The sequence below is a fragment of the Nyctibius grandis genome, unplaced genomic scaffold, assembly GCF_013368605.1.
Source record: "Nyctibius grandis isolate bNycGra1 unplaced genomic scaffold, bNycGra1.pri scaffold_126_arrow_ctg1, whole genome shotgun sequence".
NCBI classification, from domain to species: domain Eukaryota; kingdom Metazoa; phylum Chordata; class Aves; order Nyctibiiformes; family Nyctibiidae; genus Nyctibius; species Nyctibius grandis.
In genome coordinates, this window is record NW_027167499.1 from 25759 (window position 1) to 43433 (window position 17675).

Sequence of the window (17675 nt, forward strand, 5' to 3'; positions counted from 1 at the left end):
AAAACCCACCGACGGCACCGCGCATGCGCAGCGCTCGCCAGCCCCGCCCTTCCCTGCGCCGCCTTCATCTCCCCACTGCGCATGCGCCGCCCCCCACCCCCACAGTGCGCATGCGCGCCCCTGCCCGCCCTCTGCCCTTCCCCTACGCCCTCACCCCTCCCTCTGCGCATGCGCCGCCCCCTCCCCCCCCCCCCCCCCCGCGCATGCGCGCCGCTTCCCGCCATTTTGTACCCGCGAGCGCGGCCGCCATTACACCGCCACTGAGGGAGGCCCGGGATGGGGGGGGGGGGCAGCGCTATTGAACGCTAATTATTAATTAATTAGCTCCTAATTACCCTCCGCAGCTAATTAACGCGGCGGGGAAACCCCTGCAGAGCGCGTAGCTCGCTTTTCCAGCCCTGGGAGCGCGAAGGGAGATGGCGGCGGACGCTGAGGGGGCCGGAGGCGGCGGGATGAGGTAAAACGGGCTGGAAACGGGGGCGTTTTGGGGCGGGGGGAGCCCTTGGGGACCCCCCTGTGCTGGGGGGGGGGGGGCTGTGTACCGCGGGGACCCCCCCTTTAATCCTTAGAGGGGTCCCCATAGCATGGGGGTGGGGGGCAGGCCGCAGGGGGGGCCTACACGCCACGGGGACCCCCCTCAGGCGCTTGGGGGGGGGGCTTAGGTGCTATGGGGACCCCCCTCAGGCCCTTGGGGGGGGTCTTAGATACCCCGGGGACCCCCCCCGAGCACCCAGGGGGGGTCTTAGGCTTGGGGGACCCCCCCTAATTATTAGGGTGGGGGTCTTAGATACCCCAGGGACCCCCCTCAGGCCCTTGGGGGGGGGCTTAGATACCCCGGAGACCCCCCCCCCGAGCCCTTGGGGGGGGTCTTAGACACCCTGAGGCCCCCCCCAAGCACCCCAGGGGGGTCTAGACACCCTGGGGACCCCCCTCAGGCGCTTGGGGGGGGTCTTAGGCCTGGGGGACCCCCCTAATTATTAGGGTGGGGGTCTTAGATACCCTGGGGACCCCCCCGAGCACTTGGGGGGGGGCTTAGGACACCCTGGGGACCCCCTTCGAGTCCTTGGGGGGGGTCTTGGACACCCTGAGGGCCCCCCCCAAGCACCCAGGGGGGGTCTTAGATACCCCGGGGCCCCCCCTCAGGCCCTTGGGGGGGTCTCAGGCCTGGGGGGACCCCCCTGATAATCCGGGGGGGGGTCCCCCCCCCCCCCCTTTCTCTTCCAGGCGACCCTACACAAACAAAGGGGCGCGGCCAGCGCGGGGTTACATCATCCCGGGGGTGGGCACCCGGATCCTCCGGGGCCTGGTTTGTTTGCCCCCCCCCCTCGCCCCCCCCCCCCGTAGGGGTATAAGGGGCAAACCCCAGCGGGGGCGACCCCAAAGCGGGGCAGAGCGGCGGCCGCCCATGCACAAGGTCGTCCGGCACCTGGGGGGGTGAGTGGGGGGGGCTATGGGGCTACTTGGGGTCCCTATGGGGCTACTTGGGGTCCTGGGGCTACTTGGGGTCCTGGGGCAGTTGGGGGGGGGCTATGGGGCTACTTGGGGTCCTGGGGCAGTTGGGGGGGGCTATGGGGCTACTTGGGGCCTGGGCTACTTGGGGGGGGGCTATGGGGCTACTTGGGGTCCTGGGGCTACTTGGGGGGGGGTGTGGGGCTTACTTGGTGTCCTGGGGCTACTTGGGGGGGGGCTGTGGGGCTAGTTGGGGTCCTGGGGCTACTTGGGGGGGGGCTGTGGGGCTAGTTGGGGTCCTGGGGCTACTTGGGGGGGGCTGTGGGGCTACTTGGGGTCCTGAGGCAGTTGGGGGGGGGCTGTGGGGCTACTTGGGGTCCTGGGGCTACTTGGGGGGGCTGTGGGGCTACTTGGGGTCCCTGGGGCTACTTGGGGGGGGGCTGTGGGGCTACATGGGGTCCTGGGGCTACTTGGGGGGGGGCTGTGGGGCTACATGGGGTCCTGGGGCTACTGGGGTCCTGGGGCTACTTGGGGGGGGGGCTGTGGGGCTACTTGGGGTCCTGGGGCTACTTGGGGGGGGCTATGGGGCATCCTGGGGTCTTAAGGTTGCTTTTGGGAGGGGCTGTGGGGCGACTGGGGGGGGGCTATGGGGCAACCTGGGGTCCTGGGGCTACTTGGGGGGGGGCTATAGGACAGCCTGGGGCTACTTAAGGGGAGTCCTGGGGCTACCTGGGGGGCTATGGGGTTACTTGGGGGGCAGGCTATGGGGCTGGGTGGGGTCCTGGGGCTACTTGGGGGGGGGCTATGGGGCAGCCTGGGGCTACCTGGGGGGACTATGAGGCAATCTGCGGGCTGTGGGTAACTTGGCATCCTGGGGCTACGTGGGGGGCTGTGGGGCAACCTGGAGGAGCTGTGGGCTACTCGGGAGGGGGCTGTGGGGCAACCTGGGGCTGTGGGGCTACCTGGGGGTGGGCTATGTGGCTACTTGGGGGGTCCTGGGGCTACTTGGGGGGGGGGCTGTGGGCAAGCTGGAGTCCTAGGGCTACCTGGGGGGGCTGTGAGGCAGCCAGGGACTACTGGGGGGGTCCTGGGGGGCTACTTAAGGGGGCTATGGGTTAGCCTGGGGTCCTGGGGCTACTTGTGGGGGGGTCCTGGGGGCTACTTGGGGGGCTGCGGGGTGACTTGGGGGGGCTATGGGGGAGCCTGGGGCTACTTGGGGGGGGGGGGTCCTGAGGCTACCTGGGGGGGTCCTGGGGCTCCCGGGGGGGCGCTGTGGGGCTCCTTGGGGGGACTGTGTGGCAACCTGGGGTCCTGGGGCTGCTTAGGGGGGGGCTATGGGGCAACTTGGGGTCCTGGGGCTACCTGGGGGGGCTATGGGGCAACCTGGTGTCCTGGGGCTACTGGGGGGGGCTGTTTGGGGGGGGGGGGGCTATGGGGGCAGTGTGGGATCCTGGGGCTACCTGGGGGGGCTGTGTGGCTACCTGGGGGGGCTGTGGGGCTAACTGGGTCCTGGGGCTACTGGGGTCTTGGGGCTACATGGGGGGGCTGTGGGGCAACCTGGAGTTCTGGGGCTACCTGGGGGGGCTGTGTGGCTACCTGGGGGGGGGGTTGGGCCAGCCGTGGCGCCCTTTGCCCCCCCGTGTTGTGCCATCGAGGGGGGGGTGGTGGCACCTTCCCAGCATGCCCCGGGGCAGGCCAAGGTCCACGGGGTGGCACTGACCCCTTGTCCCCCCCCCCCAGGCGCGTCCCCCCCCCTGCGGCGGGGCCTGGGCGGGGGCGGGGGGGGGCCGGGGCTGCCCCGGTGGAGTGGGGGAGCGGGGGGCGCTGCCGGGCCCCGCGCGGCGCTTCGTGGAGGAGGGGGCGGCGCTGTGCCGGCCCCGCGCCCTGCACGTCTGCGACGGCTCCCCCGAGGAGGGGGCGGCCCTGGTGGGGCTTGGCTGCGCCGGCAGGGGGTGCTGCACCCCCTGCCCCGGTACCACAACTGGTGAGGGGGGGGCGAAAAGGGGGAGGGGGGGGCGAAAAAGGGGGGGAAAGGGCCCAAAACACAATAAATGACCCCAAAATGGAATAAATGACCCCAAACCACCATAAATGGCCCCAAAAGGGGAGAAATGGACTCAAAAAGGGAAATATAACGGCCATAAAATGCGGAATAAATGAACCCCAAAAGAGAAGTAAATGACGCCAAACCACCATAAATGGCCCCAAAAATGGGAAATAAACGACCTCAAAATGGACATAAACGACCCCAAAACACCAATAATGACCCCCAAAAGGGGAAAAAATGACCCCAAACCACCATAAACGGCCCCAAAATGGGAATAACGGCCCCAAAATGGGAATAAACGACCCCAAAACACCAATAAATGACCCCAAAAGGGGAATAAATGACCCCAAACCACCATAAATGGCCCCCAAAAGGGGAGAAATGGCCCCCAAAAGAGAGAAATGACCCCAAAAGAGGGATGAACGATCCCAAAACCCCAATTAATGACCCCAAAATGGGAAGAAACAACCCCAAATCACCAATAAATGACCCAAACCACCATAAATGGCCCCAAAAAGAGGAGAAATGGACTCAAAAAGGGATTAAATGTCACCAAAAAAGGGATAAATGACCCCAAAATAACAATAAACGACCCCAAACCACCATAACGACCCCAAAATGGAATAAAGGGCCCCAAAATGGAATAAATGGCCCCAAAATGGGAATAAATGACCCCAAACCATCATAAATGGCCCCGAAAAGGGGAGAAATGGACTCAAAATGGGAATAAACGGCCATAAAATGGAATAAATGACCCCAAAATGGGACTAAATGACCCCAAAAGAGAAGTAAATGACCCCAAAACACCATAAATGGCCCCAAAAAGGGGAGAAATGGACTCAAAATGGGAATAAATGACCCCAAAATGGGAATAAATGACCCCAAAATGGGAATAAATGACCCCAAACCTCCATTAAATGCCCCAAAAAGGGGAGAAATGGACTCAAAAAGGGATTAAATGTCACCAAAAAAAGGGAATAAACGACCCCAAATAACAATAAACGCCCCAAAACACCAATAAATGACCCCAAAATGGGAATAAATGACCCCAAAATGGGAATAAATGACCCCAAAATGGGAATAAATGACCCCAAACCTCCTAAATGGCCCCAAAAAGGGGAGAAATGGACTCAAAAAGGGATTAAATGTCACCAAAAAAGGGATAAACGACCCCAAAATAACAATAAACGACCCCAAAATGGGAATAAAGGGCCCCAAAAATGGGATAAATGGCCCCAAAAAAGAGAGAAATTAGCTCAAAATAACAATAAATGGTCCCAAAATGGGAATAAATGGCCCCAAAAAGAGATAAATGACCCCAAAAGAGGAGTAAATAACCCCAAAACACCATAACGACCCCCAAAATGGGAATAAATGACCCCAAAACACCAATAAACACCCCAAAACACAGTAATGACCCTAAAAGGGAATGAAGGGCCCCAAACCCCAAGAAATAACCCCAAAAAGGGATAAAGGGCCCCAAAAAAGGGATAAATGGCCCCAAAACACCCAATAAATGGCCCCCAAAACACAGTAAACGACCCGAAATGGGATTAAATGGCACCAAAAAGGGATAAATGACCCCGAAACACCAATAAACGACCCCAAAGTGGGAATAAATGGCCCCAAACCACCATAAATGGTCCCAAAAAGGGGAGAAATGGCCCCAAAAGGGAGAAATGGCCTCAAAAAGGGACTAAATGTCACCAAAAAGGGATAAATGACCCAAAATGGGAATAAAGGGCTCCAAAAAACCCATAAATGGCCCCAAAAAGGAAAGAAATGGCCCCAAACCCCCGTAAACGACCCCAAAAAGGGAAATGGCGCCAAAAGGGGGAGAAATGGCGCCAAAAGGGGGAGAAATGGCGCCAAAAGGGGGGAGAAATGGCGCCAAAAGGGGAAATGGCGCCCAAAAAGGAGGGAAATGGCGCCAAAAAGGGGGAGAAATGGCGCCAAAACCCCCCCCCGCCGCCATTTTTTAATGGGGATTTAATTGGGGAGGGGGTCTGGGGGTTAGTTAATTAGTGGCGTGCCGTTAATTGCCCCCCCCGCAGCTGGCTGGCGCGCACGGACCCGCGGGACGTGGCCGGGTGGAGGGGCGCACGGTGCTGGTGACGGAGCGGGAGCGCGACGCCGTCCCCCCCGCGCCCCCCGGCGGCGCCCCCCCCAGCTGGGCAACTGGATGAGCCCGGCCGCCCTGCGGGGGGCGCTGCAGGAGCGCCTGCCCGGCTGCATGGAGGGTGAGGGGGCGCGGGGGGGCGTTCGGGGGTGGGAGCTGTTGGGGGGGGGGGGGTCGGCCCAAATTCCCCCGTTTACCCAAAATTCCATAAATTTTTCAAAATTTTCCAAAATTTTTGTGAAGTTTTGTGAAATTTTCCGTTTTTTTTGACGAAATTTTGTGAAATTTTCCAGATTTTTGATGAAATTTTGTGACATTTTCCAAAATTTTGACGAAATTTTGTGAAATTTTCCAAATTTTGGTGAAATTTTTCCGGATTTTTGACGACATTTTGTGAAGTTTCCAAATTTTTGACGAAATTTTTTGACATTTTCCAATTTTTGCTGAAATATTGTGAAATTTTCCAAAATTTTGTGAAATTTTCCAAATTTTGGCTGAAATTTTGTGAAGTTTTCCAATTCTTGACGAAATTTTGTGACATTTTCCAGGTTTTCACCAAAATTTTGTGAAATTTTCATAATTTTTGCCAAAATGTTGTGAAATTTTCCAAATTTGGATGATATTTTGTGGAATTTTCCAAATTTTCCCCAATTTCTTCCAAAACTTTGCAAAAAATCCAAATTGTCTGAATTCGTTCCAAAATTATAAAATTGTCCCAAATTTTGCGTAAAAATTTTGCAAAATTTCACAATTTTTATTGCAAAATTTCACAAAATTTCACAAAAATTCACAAAACCTCCCCAATTCCCTCCCAAAATTCCACATTTTCCCACATTTTCCCAATTTCTTCCGAATTTTTGCACAATCTGCTCAATTCTGTCCCAAATTTTGTGAAATTTTCTGAATTACTTGAGAAATTTTGTAAGTTTCCAATTTCCCAATTCTTTGGCAGAATATCACCTAATCTTGCCAAATCACCCCGATTTTTCAAAAGTTCCACAAATTTTTCCAGATTTCCCCAATTTTTTCTCAAATTCTCAAAAATCCTCGAAAAATCTGAAAAAAGTCATCAAAATTATCAAAATTTTCTTAAAATCTCACAATATATTACAATATTTCCCAAAACTTTGGAAAAATTTCTCAAAATTTATAAAACCCTTTAAAAGTTTCACAAAATTTTCCAAATTTCCCCAATTTCTTCTCACAATTCCTCACAATTGCTCAAAAATCTCTCGAAATCTCTCAAAATCTCCCAAAATTTTTCCAAACTTACAAAAATCTCAAAAATTCCATCAAAATTCCTCAAAAGCTTTTCAAAATCTCCCAAAATTTCATGAAAATATTTCAAAATTTTCACAAAATTTCAGGACTTTTCAAAATTTCTTAAAATTAAAAAAAAATGCAAGATCTCACAGGTCATCTCTCAAAATTTCCTTAAAATTTCCTCAAAATTTCCTCAAAAATGTTGTCATTTTCTCTGAAAATTTCTCAAAAGATTTTGAAAATTTCTAAAAACTTCAAAAAGTTCTCAAAAATCTTACATAATTTCATCAAAATTTCTCAAAATCTCAGCAACATTTTCTTAATTTCTCAAAAATTTCAGTAAATTTCCTCAAAATTTTGTAAAATTTTCTCAAAATATCAAAATTATTCAAAATTTAGCAAATTTAGCAAAATTTTCTTAATGTCTTAAAAATTTCACTAAATTTTCTCAAAATTTTGTAAAAAATTTCTCAAAATTTCTCAAAATTTCTCAGAATTTCTCAGAATTCACAAATTTTCTCAAAATTTTCTCAAAATTTTCTCAAAATTTTCTCAAAATTTTCTCAAAATTCACAAATTTTATCAAATTTTCTCAAAATTCACAAAATTCACAAATTTTATCAAAATTTTATCAAATTTTTCGAATTTTCTCAAAATTCACAAATTTTATCAGAAATTTCTGAAATTTTCTCAAAATTCACAAATTTTTATCAAAATTCTCTCAAATTTCTCAAAATTCACAAATTTTCAAATTTTCTCAAATTTTCTGGAATTTTCTCGAATTTTCTCCCCCCCCCCCCCCGCAGGGCGCACGCTGTACGTGATCCCCTTCGCCATGGCCCCGCCCTCGTCCCCGCTGGCCAGGGCGGGGCTCCAGCTCACCGACTCGGCCTACGTGGCCGCCTCCATGCGCATCATGGCCCGCGTGGGCGCCCCCGCCCTCGCCCCGCTCGCCCGCCCCGACTTCGTCCGCGCCCTCCACTCCGTGGGGCGGCCCCTGCCCGGCGACGGTCAGCCCCATAGCCCCGCCCCCTGCCCCATAGATCCTGCCCCATAGCCCCGCCCCCTGCCCCATAGCCCCGCCCCCTGCCCCATAGCCCCACCCCCTGCCCCCAAGCCCCGCCCCCAAACCCCCATTTCCCCCCAGTAACCCCCTCCCACCCCTCCAGTAACCCCCAAACCCCCCATTAACCCTCTCCCAGTAACCCCAGTCCCCCCATTAACCCCCTCCCACACCTCCCAGTAACCCCAGTAACCCCAGTGCCCCCCCAAACACCCCATTAATCCCCTCCCAGTAACCCCAGTCCCCCCAAACACCCCATAACCCCCTCCCACCCCCCCAGAACCCCCAACCCCCCATTTACCCCCTCCCACGCCTCCCAGTAACCCCAGTGCCCCCCCAATGCCCATTAGCCCCCTCCCACACCCATTACCCCCCTCCCACCCCTCCAGTAACCCAAACCCCCCATTAACCCCCTCCCACACCTCCCAGTTACCCCCCAACGCCCCATTAACCCCCTCCCAACACCCAGTAACCTCCCACACCCCATTAGCCCCCTCCCACCCCCCATTAGCCCCCTCCCACACCCCATTAACCCACATCCACACCCATTACCGCCCCTCCCACCCCTCCCAGTAACCCCCCACCCCCCCATTAACCCCTCCCAGTAACCCCAGTGCCCCCCACCCCCCATTAACCCCCTCCCATGCCTCCCAGTAACCCCAGTGTCCCCCTAACGCCCCATTAGCCCCCTCCCACACCCCATTAGCCCACATCCCACACCCATTACCCCCCTCCCGCCCCTCCCAGTAACCCCCAACCCTCGATTAACCCCCTCCCAGTAACCCAGTCCCCCCAACCCCCATTAACCCCTTCCCACCCCTCCCAGTAACCCCAGTGCCCCCCAACGCCCCATTAGCCCCCTTCCACACCCTATTAGTCCCCTCCCACACCCCATTAGCCCACATCCCACACCCATTATCCCTCTCCCACACCTCCCAGTTACCCCCCAACCCCCCATTAACCCTCCCAGTAACCCCAGTTCCCCCCAACGCCCCATTAACCCCCTCCCAATACCCAGTAACCCTCCCACCCCCCATTAGCCCCCTCCCACCCCCCATTAGCCCCCTCCCACACCCTGTTAGCCCACATCCCACACCCATTACCCCCCTTCCACCCCTCCCAGTAACCCCCCACCCCCCATTAACCCCTCCCAGTAACCCCAGTGCCCCCTCCCCAGAGCCGGGGGTCAGCCACTGGCCCTGCGACCCGTCCCGCACGCTGGTGGCCCACGTGCCGGCCGAGCGGCGCATCGTGTCCTACGGCAGCGGCTACGGGGGCAACTCGCTGCTGAGCAAGAAGTGCCTGGCCCTGCGCATCGCCTCCGCGCTGGCCCGCGAGCAGGGCTGGCTGGCCGAGCACATGCGGTGGGGGGCTGGGGGGGGCTGGGGGGGGGCTACGGGAGGGGCTGGGGGGGCTAGGGGGGTGTTAAAGGGGTTTAAGGGGAGTTATGGGGGGTTTAGGGGGGTTTAAGGGGGGATTGGGGGGGCTGAAGGGAGTTTAAGGGGAGTTTAAAGGGGGTTTGGGGGGGCTTAAGGGGGTTTAATAGGGGGTTTAGGGGGGATTGGGGGGGTTAAGGGTGTTGGGGGGGTTTAAGGGGGTTTGGGGGGTTTGGGGAGTTTTAAGGGGGTTTAAGGAGGGTTTGGGGGGGTTTAAGGGGGGTTTAGGGGGGTTTAAGGGGGTTTGGGGGGGTTTAAGAGGGGTTTAAGGGGGGTTTGGGGGGGTTTTGGGAAGTCTAAGGGGGGTTATGGGGAGTTTAAGGGGGGTTTAAGGAGGGTTTAGGGGGGTTTAAGGGGGTTATGGGGAGTTTAAAGGGGGGTGGGGGGGTTTAAGGGGGGTTTAGGGGGGTTTAAGAGGGTTTTGGTGAGGTTAAGGAGAGTTTGAGGGGGGTTTAAGGAGGGTTTAGGGGAGTTTTAAGGGGGTTTTGGGGAGTCTAAGGGGGTGTTTGGGGGGCGGTTTAGGGGGGTTTAAGGGTGGTTTGGGGGGTTTAAGGGGGTTTAAGGGGGAGTAAGGGGACTTTGGGGGAGTTTTAAGGGGGGTTTAGGGGGGTTTAAGGGGCTGTGGGGGAGTTTGAGGGGGGATTAAGGGGGTTTAAGGGGGGTTTAAGAGGGTTTGGGGGAGGTTTAAAGGGGGTTTAAGGGGGTTTAAAGGGTTTTAAGGTGAGTTTAAGGGGGTTTAAGAGTGGTTTAGAGGGGTTTAAGGGGGTCTAAGGGGGGTCTAAGGGGGTCTAAGGGGGTTTAAGGGGTCTAAGGGGGGTTTAAGGGGGTCTAAGGGGGTTTAAGGGGGTCTAAGGGGGGTTTAAGGGGTGTCTTGGGAGTTTAAAGGGGGTTTAGGGGTGTTTTGGGGGGGTTTAAGGGGGTTATGGGGAGTTTAAAGAGGTTTGGGGGGGTTTAACGGGGGTTTAAAGTGGCTTAATAGGGGGTTTGGGGGGCTTAAGGGGGGTTTAGGGGGATTTGGGGGCTTTAAGGGGTGTTTGGGGGGGTTTAGGGGGTTTAAAGGAGGCTTAGGGGGGTTTAAGGAGATTAAGGGGGTTTAGGAGGGTTTTGAGGAGTTTAAGGGGAGTTTGAGGGGGGTTTAAGGGGGGTTTAGGGGGCTTTAAGGGCGTTTGGAGAGGTTTAAGGGGGTGTAAGGGGTTTAGAGGGGTTTAATGGGGTGTTTGGGGGAGTTTAAAGGGGCTTAAGAGGGGTTTAAGGAGGGTTAAGGGGGTTTAGGGGGAGCTTAAAGGGGTTTAAGGGGGCTTAAGGAGGTTTAGGAGGGTTTTGAGGAGTTTAAGGGGAGTTTGAGGGGGGTTTAAGGGGCTTATGGGGAGTTCTAAGGGGGTTTGGGGGGTTTAAGGGGGTGTTGGGGGGGTTAAGAGGGGCTTAGGGGAGGATTGGGGGGTTTTAAAGGGGGCTTAGAGGGGTTTAAGGGGGTTTAGGGGGGTTTAAGGGGGGTTTATAGAGGGTTTGGGGGGTTTTAAGGGGGTTTGGGGGGGTTTAGAGGGGGTTTGGGGGGCTTAAGAGAAGTTTAAAGGAGTTTGAGAGGGGTTTAAGGGGGTTTGGGGCGTTTAAGGTGGGTCTAAGGGGGTCTAAGGGGGGTTGGGGGGGGTCTAAGAGGGTTTAGGCCGGGTTTAGGGGATTTAAGGTGAGTTTTAGGGGCTTTTAGGGGGTTTTAGGGGGTTTAAGTTGGGTTTGGGGGGTTTAGGCGGGGTCTAAACCCCCCCCAGCTCCTTCTCGGGGCCGGGGTGGCTCTGGGTGCCCCCGTGTGGCTCTAGGTGCCCCAGGTGGCTTTGGGTGCCCCCGGGTGGCTTTGGGTGCCCCAGGTAGCTCTGGGTGGCCCAGGGTGGCTTTGGGTGCCCCCAGGTGGCTTTGGGTGCCCCCAGGTGGCTTTGGGTGGCCCCGGGTGGCTCTGGGTGCCCCCAGGTGCCTTTGGGTGCCCCAGGTAGCTCTGGGTGCCCCAGGTGGCCTTGGCTGCTCCCAGGTGGCTTTGGCTGGCCCAGGGTGGCTTTGGGTGCCCTGGGGTGGCTTTGGGTGCCCCGCGGTGGCTTTAGGTGCCCCGGGGTGTCTTTAGGTGCCCCAGGTGCCTTTGGGTGGCCTGGGGTGCCTTTGGGTGGCCTGGGGTGGCTCTGGGTGCCCCCAGGTGGCTTTGGTTGCCCCGGGGTGGCTTTGGGTGCCCCAGGGTGGCTTTGGGTGCCCCCAGGTGCCTTTGGGTGCCCCGGGGTGGCTTTGGGTGCCCCGGGGTGGCTTTGGGTGCCCCCAGGTAGCTCTGGGTGCCCCGGGGTGGCTTTGAGACCCCCTGGGGTGGCTTTGGGTGCCCCAGGGTGGCTTTGGGTGCCCCAGGGTGGCTTTGGGTGGCCCCAGGTGGCTCTGGGTGCCCCAGGGTGGCTTTAGGTGCCCCCAGGTGGCTCTGGGTGGCCCGGGTGGCTTTGGGACACCGCCGGGTGGCTCTGGGTGGCCTGGGGTGGCTCTGGGTGGCCCCGGGTGGTGGCTCTGGGTGGCCCGGGGTGGCTTTGGGTGCCCCCAGGTGGCTTTGGTTGCCCCGGGGTGGCTTTGGGTGGCCCCAGGTGGCTCTGGGTGCCCCCAGGTGGCTCTGGGTGGCCCGGGGTGGCTTTGGGTGCCCCCAGGTGGCTTTGGGTGCCCCCAGGTGCCTTTGGGTAGCCCCAGGGTGGCTTTGGCTGCTCCCAGGTAGCTCTGGGTGGCCCGGGGTGGCTCTGGGTGGCCCCGGGGTGGCTTTCAGTGCCCTGGGGTGTCTTTAGGTGCCCCGGGGTGGCTTTGGGTGCCCCCAGGTGGCTTTGGGTGGCCCAGGCGGCTTTAGGTGCCCCGGGGTGGCTTTGGGTGCCCCAGGTGCTTTTGGGTGCCCCCGGGTGGCTTCAGGACCCCCCGGGGTGGCTCTGGGTGCCCTGGGGTGGCTTTGGGTGGCCCCAGGTGGCTTTGGGTGCCCCGGGGTGTCTTTGGGTGCCCCCAGGTGGCTCTGGGTGGCCCTGGGTGGCTCTGGGTGGCCCCAGGTGCCTTTGGGTGCCCCCAGCTGGCTTTGGGTGGCCCAGGGTGGCTTTAGGTGCCCCCAGGTGGCTCTGGGTGGCCCGGGGTGGCTTTGGGACACCGCCGGGTGGCTCTGGGTGGCCTGGGGTGGCTCTGGGTGGCCCCGGGGTGGCTCTGGGTGCCCCAGGTGGCTTTGGGTGCCCCCGGCTGGCTTTGGGTGCCCCCAGGTGGCTTTGGCTGCTCCCAGGTAGCTCTGGGTGACCCGGGGTGGCTCTGGGTGGCCCCGGGGTGGCTTTGGGTGCCCCCGGGTGGCTCTGGGTGGCCCCAGGTGGCTTTGGTTGCCCCAGGGTGGCTTTGGGTGCCCCCAGGTGGCTTTGGGTGCCCCCGGGTGGCTTCGGGTGCCCCTGGGTGGCTTTAGGTGCCCCGTGTGGCTTTGGGTGGCCCAGCTGGCTTTGGCTGCTCCCAGGTGGCTTTGGTTGCCCCAGGGTGGCTCTGGGTGGCCCCACCTTGTCCCCCCCTCCCCCAGATCCTGGGGGTGACGGACCCGGCGGGCACCAAGCGCTACGTGGCCGCCGCCTTCCCCAGCGCCTGCGGCAAAACCAACCTGGCCATGATGGCCCCGGCCCTGCCCGGCTGGCGCGTCACCTGCGTGGGCGACGACATCGCCTGGATGAGCTTCGACCACCGAGGTGCCACCCATGGGTGGGGGTGGCCACCTCCGGGGGTGGGGGGGGGGGGTGGTGGAGGGGGGGGCTGCGTGGTGGGGTGGGGTCTCCTGGGCGGGGAGACCCCATGGGACGTCGCGGTGGGGGCCACCAGGGCTTGGGGGGCTCCTGGGCGTGGTGGCCACGAGGTGGGTGGGTTCTTCTCGCCTTGGTGGGCCCATGTCATGTGTCTATGGTGGCCACAAGACACTTGGGTTCTCCTGGTCATGGTGGCCCCATGTGATGTGTCTGTGGTGGCCACAAGACCTTTGGGTTGTCCTGGCCATGGTGGCCACAAGAGCTTTGGGTTCTGTGGGTTCTCCTGGCCGTGGTGGCCCCAATGTCCCATTTTCATGGTGGCCCCAGGACTTATGGGTTCTCCTGGCCATGGTGGCCCCATGTCACGTGTCTGTGGTGGCCACAAGACACTTGGGTTCTCCTGGCCATGGTGGCCCAAAGACCTTTGGGTTCTCCTGGCCATGGTGGCCCAAAGACCTTTGGGTTCTCCTGGCCGTGGTGGCCACAAGGTGGTTGGGTTCTCCTGGGCATGGTGGCCCCATGTCATGTCTCTGTGGTGGCCCCAAGACACTTGGGTTCTCCTGGGCTTGGTGGCCACAGGACACTTGGGTTCTCCTGGTCATGGTGGCCCCACGTGACGTCCTTGTGGTGGCCACAAGGGCTTTGGGTTCTTCTGGCCGTGGTGGCCCCATGTCACATCTCCATGGTGGCACCAAGACCTTTGAGTCCTGCTGGCCATGGTGGCCCCAAGACACTTGGGTTCTCCTGGCCATGATGGCCCCATGTCACCTCTCTGTGGTGGCCACAAGACACTTGTGTTCTCCTGGCCATGGTGGCCCCAAGACACGGGTTCTCCTGGGCTTGGTGGCCACAGGACACTTGGGTTCTCCTGGTCATGGTGGCCCCACGTGACGTCTTTGTGGTGGCCACAAGGGCTTTGGGTTCTTCTGGCCGTGGTGGCCCCAGGAGACTTGGGTTCTCCTCGCCATGGTGGCCCCATGTCACATCTTTGTGGTGGTCACGAGGCACTTGGGTTCTTCTGGCCGTGGTGGCCCCAGGACACTTGGGTTCTCCTGGCCATGGTGGCCACAAGGTGGTTGGGTTCTCCTGGCCGTGGTGGCCCCATGGCACGTCTTTGTGGTGGCCTCAAGGGCTTTGGGTTCTCCTACTCCTGGTGGCCCCATGTCACGTGTCTGTGGTGGCCCTAAGACCTTTGGGTTCTCCTGGCCATGGTGGCCACAAGGTGGGTGGGTTCTCCTGGCCATGGGGGCCCCATTTGACATCTCCATGGTGGCCCCAGGACTTATGGGTTCTCCTGGCCATGGTGGCCCCATGTCACATCTTTGTGGTGGCCACAAGACCTTTGTGTTCTCCTCACCCTGGTGGCCCCGTGTCATGTCTTTGCGGTGGCCTCAAGGGCTTTGGGTTCTCCTGGCCGTGGTGGCCTCAAGACACTTGGGTTCTTCTTGCCCTGGTGGCCCCATGTCACCTCTCTGTGGTGGCCACAGGACACTTGGGTTCTCTTGGTCATGGTGGCCCCATGTCATGTCTCTGTGGTGGCCCCAAGACACTTGGGTTCTTCTGGGCTTGGTGGCCACGGGACACCTGGGTTCTCCTGGTCATGGTGGCCCCATGTCACCTGTCTGTGGTGGCCACAAGACCTTTGGGTTCTCCTGGCCATGGTGGCCACAAGGTGGTTGGGTTCTCCTCGCCCTGGTGGCCCCAATGTCCCATCTCCATGGTGGCCCCAGGACACTTGGGTTCTCCTGACCATGGTGGCCCCATGTGACGTCTTTGTGGTGGCCACAAGGGCTTTGGGTTCTTCTGGCCGTGGTGGCCCCAAGGTGGTTGGGTTCTCCTGGCCGTGGTGGCCCCAACGTCCCATGTCCATGGTGGCCACAAGCCCTTTGGCTTCTCCTGGCCATGGTGGCCCCATGTGACATCTCCATGGTGCCCCCAAGCCCTTCCCCTTCTCCTGGCCATGGTGGCCACCAACCTTCTCCTGACCTCCTCCCCCTCAGGCCGCCTCCGCGCCATCAACCCCGAAACCGGCTTCTTCGGCGTGGCTCCGGGCACCTCCTTGGCCACCAACCCCCACGCCATGGCCACCATCCGGGCCAACACCATCTTCACCAACGTTGGCCTCACCAGCGACGGCGGCGTCTACTGGGAGGGCATCGACCAGCCGCTGGCCACCGGGGCCACCGTCACCTCCTGGCTGGGCCAACCTTGGACACCGGGTAGGATCTTTCTCCTCGTGATGGTGGCCACCTCCTGGTGGTGGTGGCCACCTCCTGGTGGTGATGGCCACCTCCTGGTGGCATCTCCCCCACCTTCCAGGTTCTCCTGGTGATGGTGGCCACCTCCTGGTGGCATCTCCCCCTGCTTCCACGTGCTCCTGGTGGTGGTGGCCACCTCCCGGTGATGGTGGCCACCTCCTGATGGGTGGTGGCCACCTGGTGACCATCTCCCCCCCCTTCCAGGTGACCCCCAACCCTGCGCCCACCCCAACTCCCGCTTCTGCGCCCCGGCCCACCAGTGTCCCATCATGGACCCGGCCTGGGAGGACCCCGCGGGCGTCCCCATCGACGCCATCATCTTCGGGGGGCGGAGACCCCGCGGTGAGGCCACGCCCCCCCTTCCCATGAGCCTCTGGGGCACCTCCTGGAGAAGGTCCACCCTCACGGTGGTGGCATCTCGCAGGGGTTCCGCTGGTCTACGAGGCCTTCAGCTGGCGCCACGGCGTCTTCGTGGGCAGCGCCATGAGGAGCGAGGCCACCGCCGCCGCCGAGCACGCCGGTTGGTGGGACCTGCCCCGTGGCCACGCCCCCTGCCCCACGGCCACGCCCCCTGCCCCACGGACACGCCCCCTGCCCCACGGACACGCCCACACCCCATAACTACGTCCCACCACCCCATAACTCCATCCCACCGCCCATAACCCCCATGTTCTTCATTCCAAATCTCATGAGCTTCATAACCACGTCCCACCACCCCTAACTCCACCCCACCCCATAACCCCCATGTTCTTCACCCCAACCCCATAACCATGTCCCACCACCCCCCAACTCCATCCCACCGCCCCACAACCCCCATGTTCTTCACCCCAACATCTCAGGAGCTTCATAACTACGTCCCACCACCCCACAACCACGTCCCACCACCCCTAACTCCGTCCCACCACCCCACAACCCCCATGTTCCTCACCCCAACATCTCAGGAGCTTCATAACTACGTCCCATCACCCCATAACCATGTCCCACCACCCCATAACCCCCATGTTCTTCACCCCAACCCCATAACCACGTCCCACCACCCCATAACTCCACCCCACCACCCCACAACCTGCATGTTCTTCACCCCAACATCTCAGGAGCTTCATAACCACGTCCACCACCCCATAACCATGTTCCACCACCCCATAACTCCATCCCACCACCCCGCAACCCCCATGTTCTTCACCCCAACATCCCCCCAACCCCATAACTACGTCCCACCACCCCATAACTCCACCCCACTGCCCCACAACCCCCATGTTCTTCACCCCAACCCCATAACCACGTCCCACCACCCCACAACTCCACCCCACCACCCCATAACCCCCATGTTCTTCACCCCAAGGTCCCCCCAACCCCATAACCACGTCCCACCACCCCACAACTCCACCCCACCACCCCCCAACCCCCATGTTCTTCACCCCAACATCTCATGAGCCCCATAACCACGTCCCACCACCCCATAACTCCATCCCACCACCCCCCAACCCCCATGTTCTTCACCCCAACCCCATAACCACGTCCCACCACCCCCCAACCCCCATGTTCTTCACCCCAACCCCATAACCACGTCCCACCACCCCATAACTCCATCCCACCACCCCACAACCCCCATGTTCTTCACCCCAACATCTCATGAGCCCCATAACCACGTCCCACCACCCCATAACCACCATGCTCTTCACCCCAACATCTCAGGAGCTTCATAACTACGTCCCACCACCCCCTAACTCCACCCCACTGCCCCATAACCACGTCCCACCACCCCATAACCTCCATGTTCTTCACCCCAAACCTCGCCAGCCCCATAACCACGTCCCACCACCCCATAACTCCATCCCACCACCCATAACCACGTCCCACCACCCCACAACCCCCATGTTCCTCACCCCAACATCTCAGGAGCTTCATAACTACGTCCCATCACCCCATAACCACGTCCCACCACCCCACAACTCCACCCCACCACCCCCCAACCCCATAACTACGTCCCACCACCCCCTAACTCCACGTCCCACCACCCCCCAACCCCCATGTTCTTCACCCCACCAGCCCCATAACCATGTCCCACCACCCCAGTTGCCCCACAACCACGTCCCACCACCCCCCCCCAGGCCGCCGCCTGATGCACGACCCCTTCGCCATGCGCCCCTTCTTCGGCTACAACGCCGGCCACTACCTGGCCCACTGGCTGGCCATGGGCGAGCGGGCGGGCGCCCGCCTGCCCCGCATCTTCCACGTCAACTGGTTCCTCCGGGACGAGGCCACCGGCCACTTCCTGT

The 17675-nt window shown here is 59.2% G+C and overlaps 1 protein-coding gene across 1 annotated transcript; it reads left to right on the forward strand.

Annotated features, from left to right (window-relative positions):
• Positions 1-245: 245 nt before the first annotated feature.
• Positions 246-17671, forward strand: LOC137677291 (phosphoenolpyruvate carboxykinase [GTP], mitochondrial-like; the record flags this gene model as incomplete). The annotated part of the gene is made up of 10 exons (XM_068424584.1): positions 246-457; positions 1225-1434; positions 5551-5736; positions 7685-7888; positions 9119-9312; positions 12814-13084; positions 15139-15357; positions 15601-15738; positions 15821-15916; positions 17508-17671. Coding segments are annotated over exons 3-10 (1344 nt in total), but the record flags the coding sequence as incomplete, so codon positions are not given.
• Positions 17672-17675: the final 4 nt, after the last annotated feature.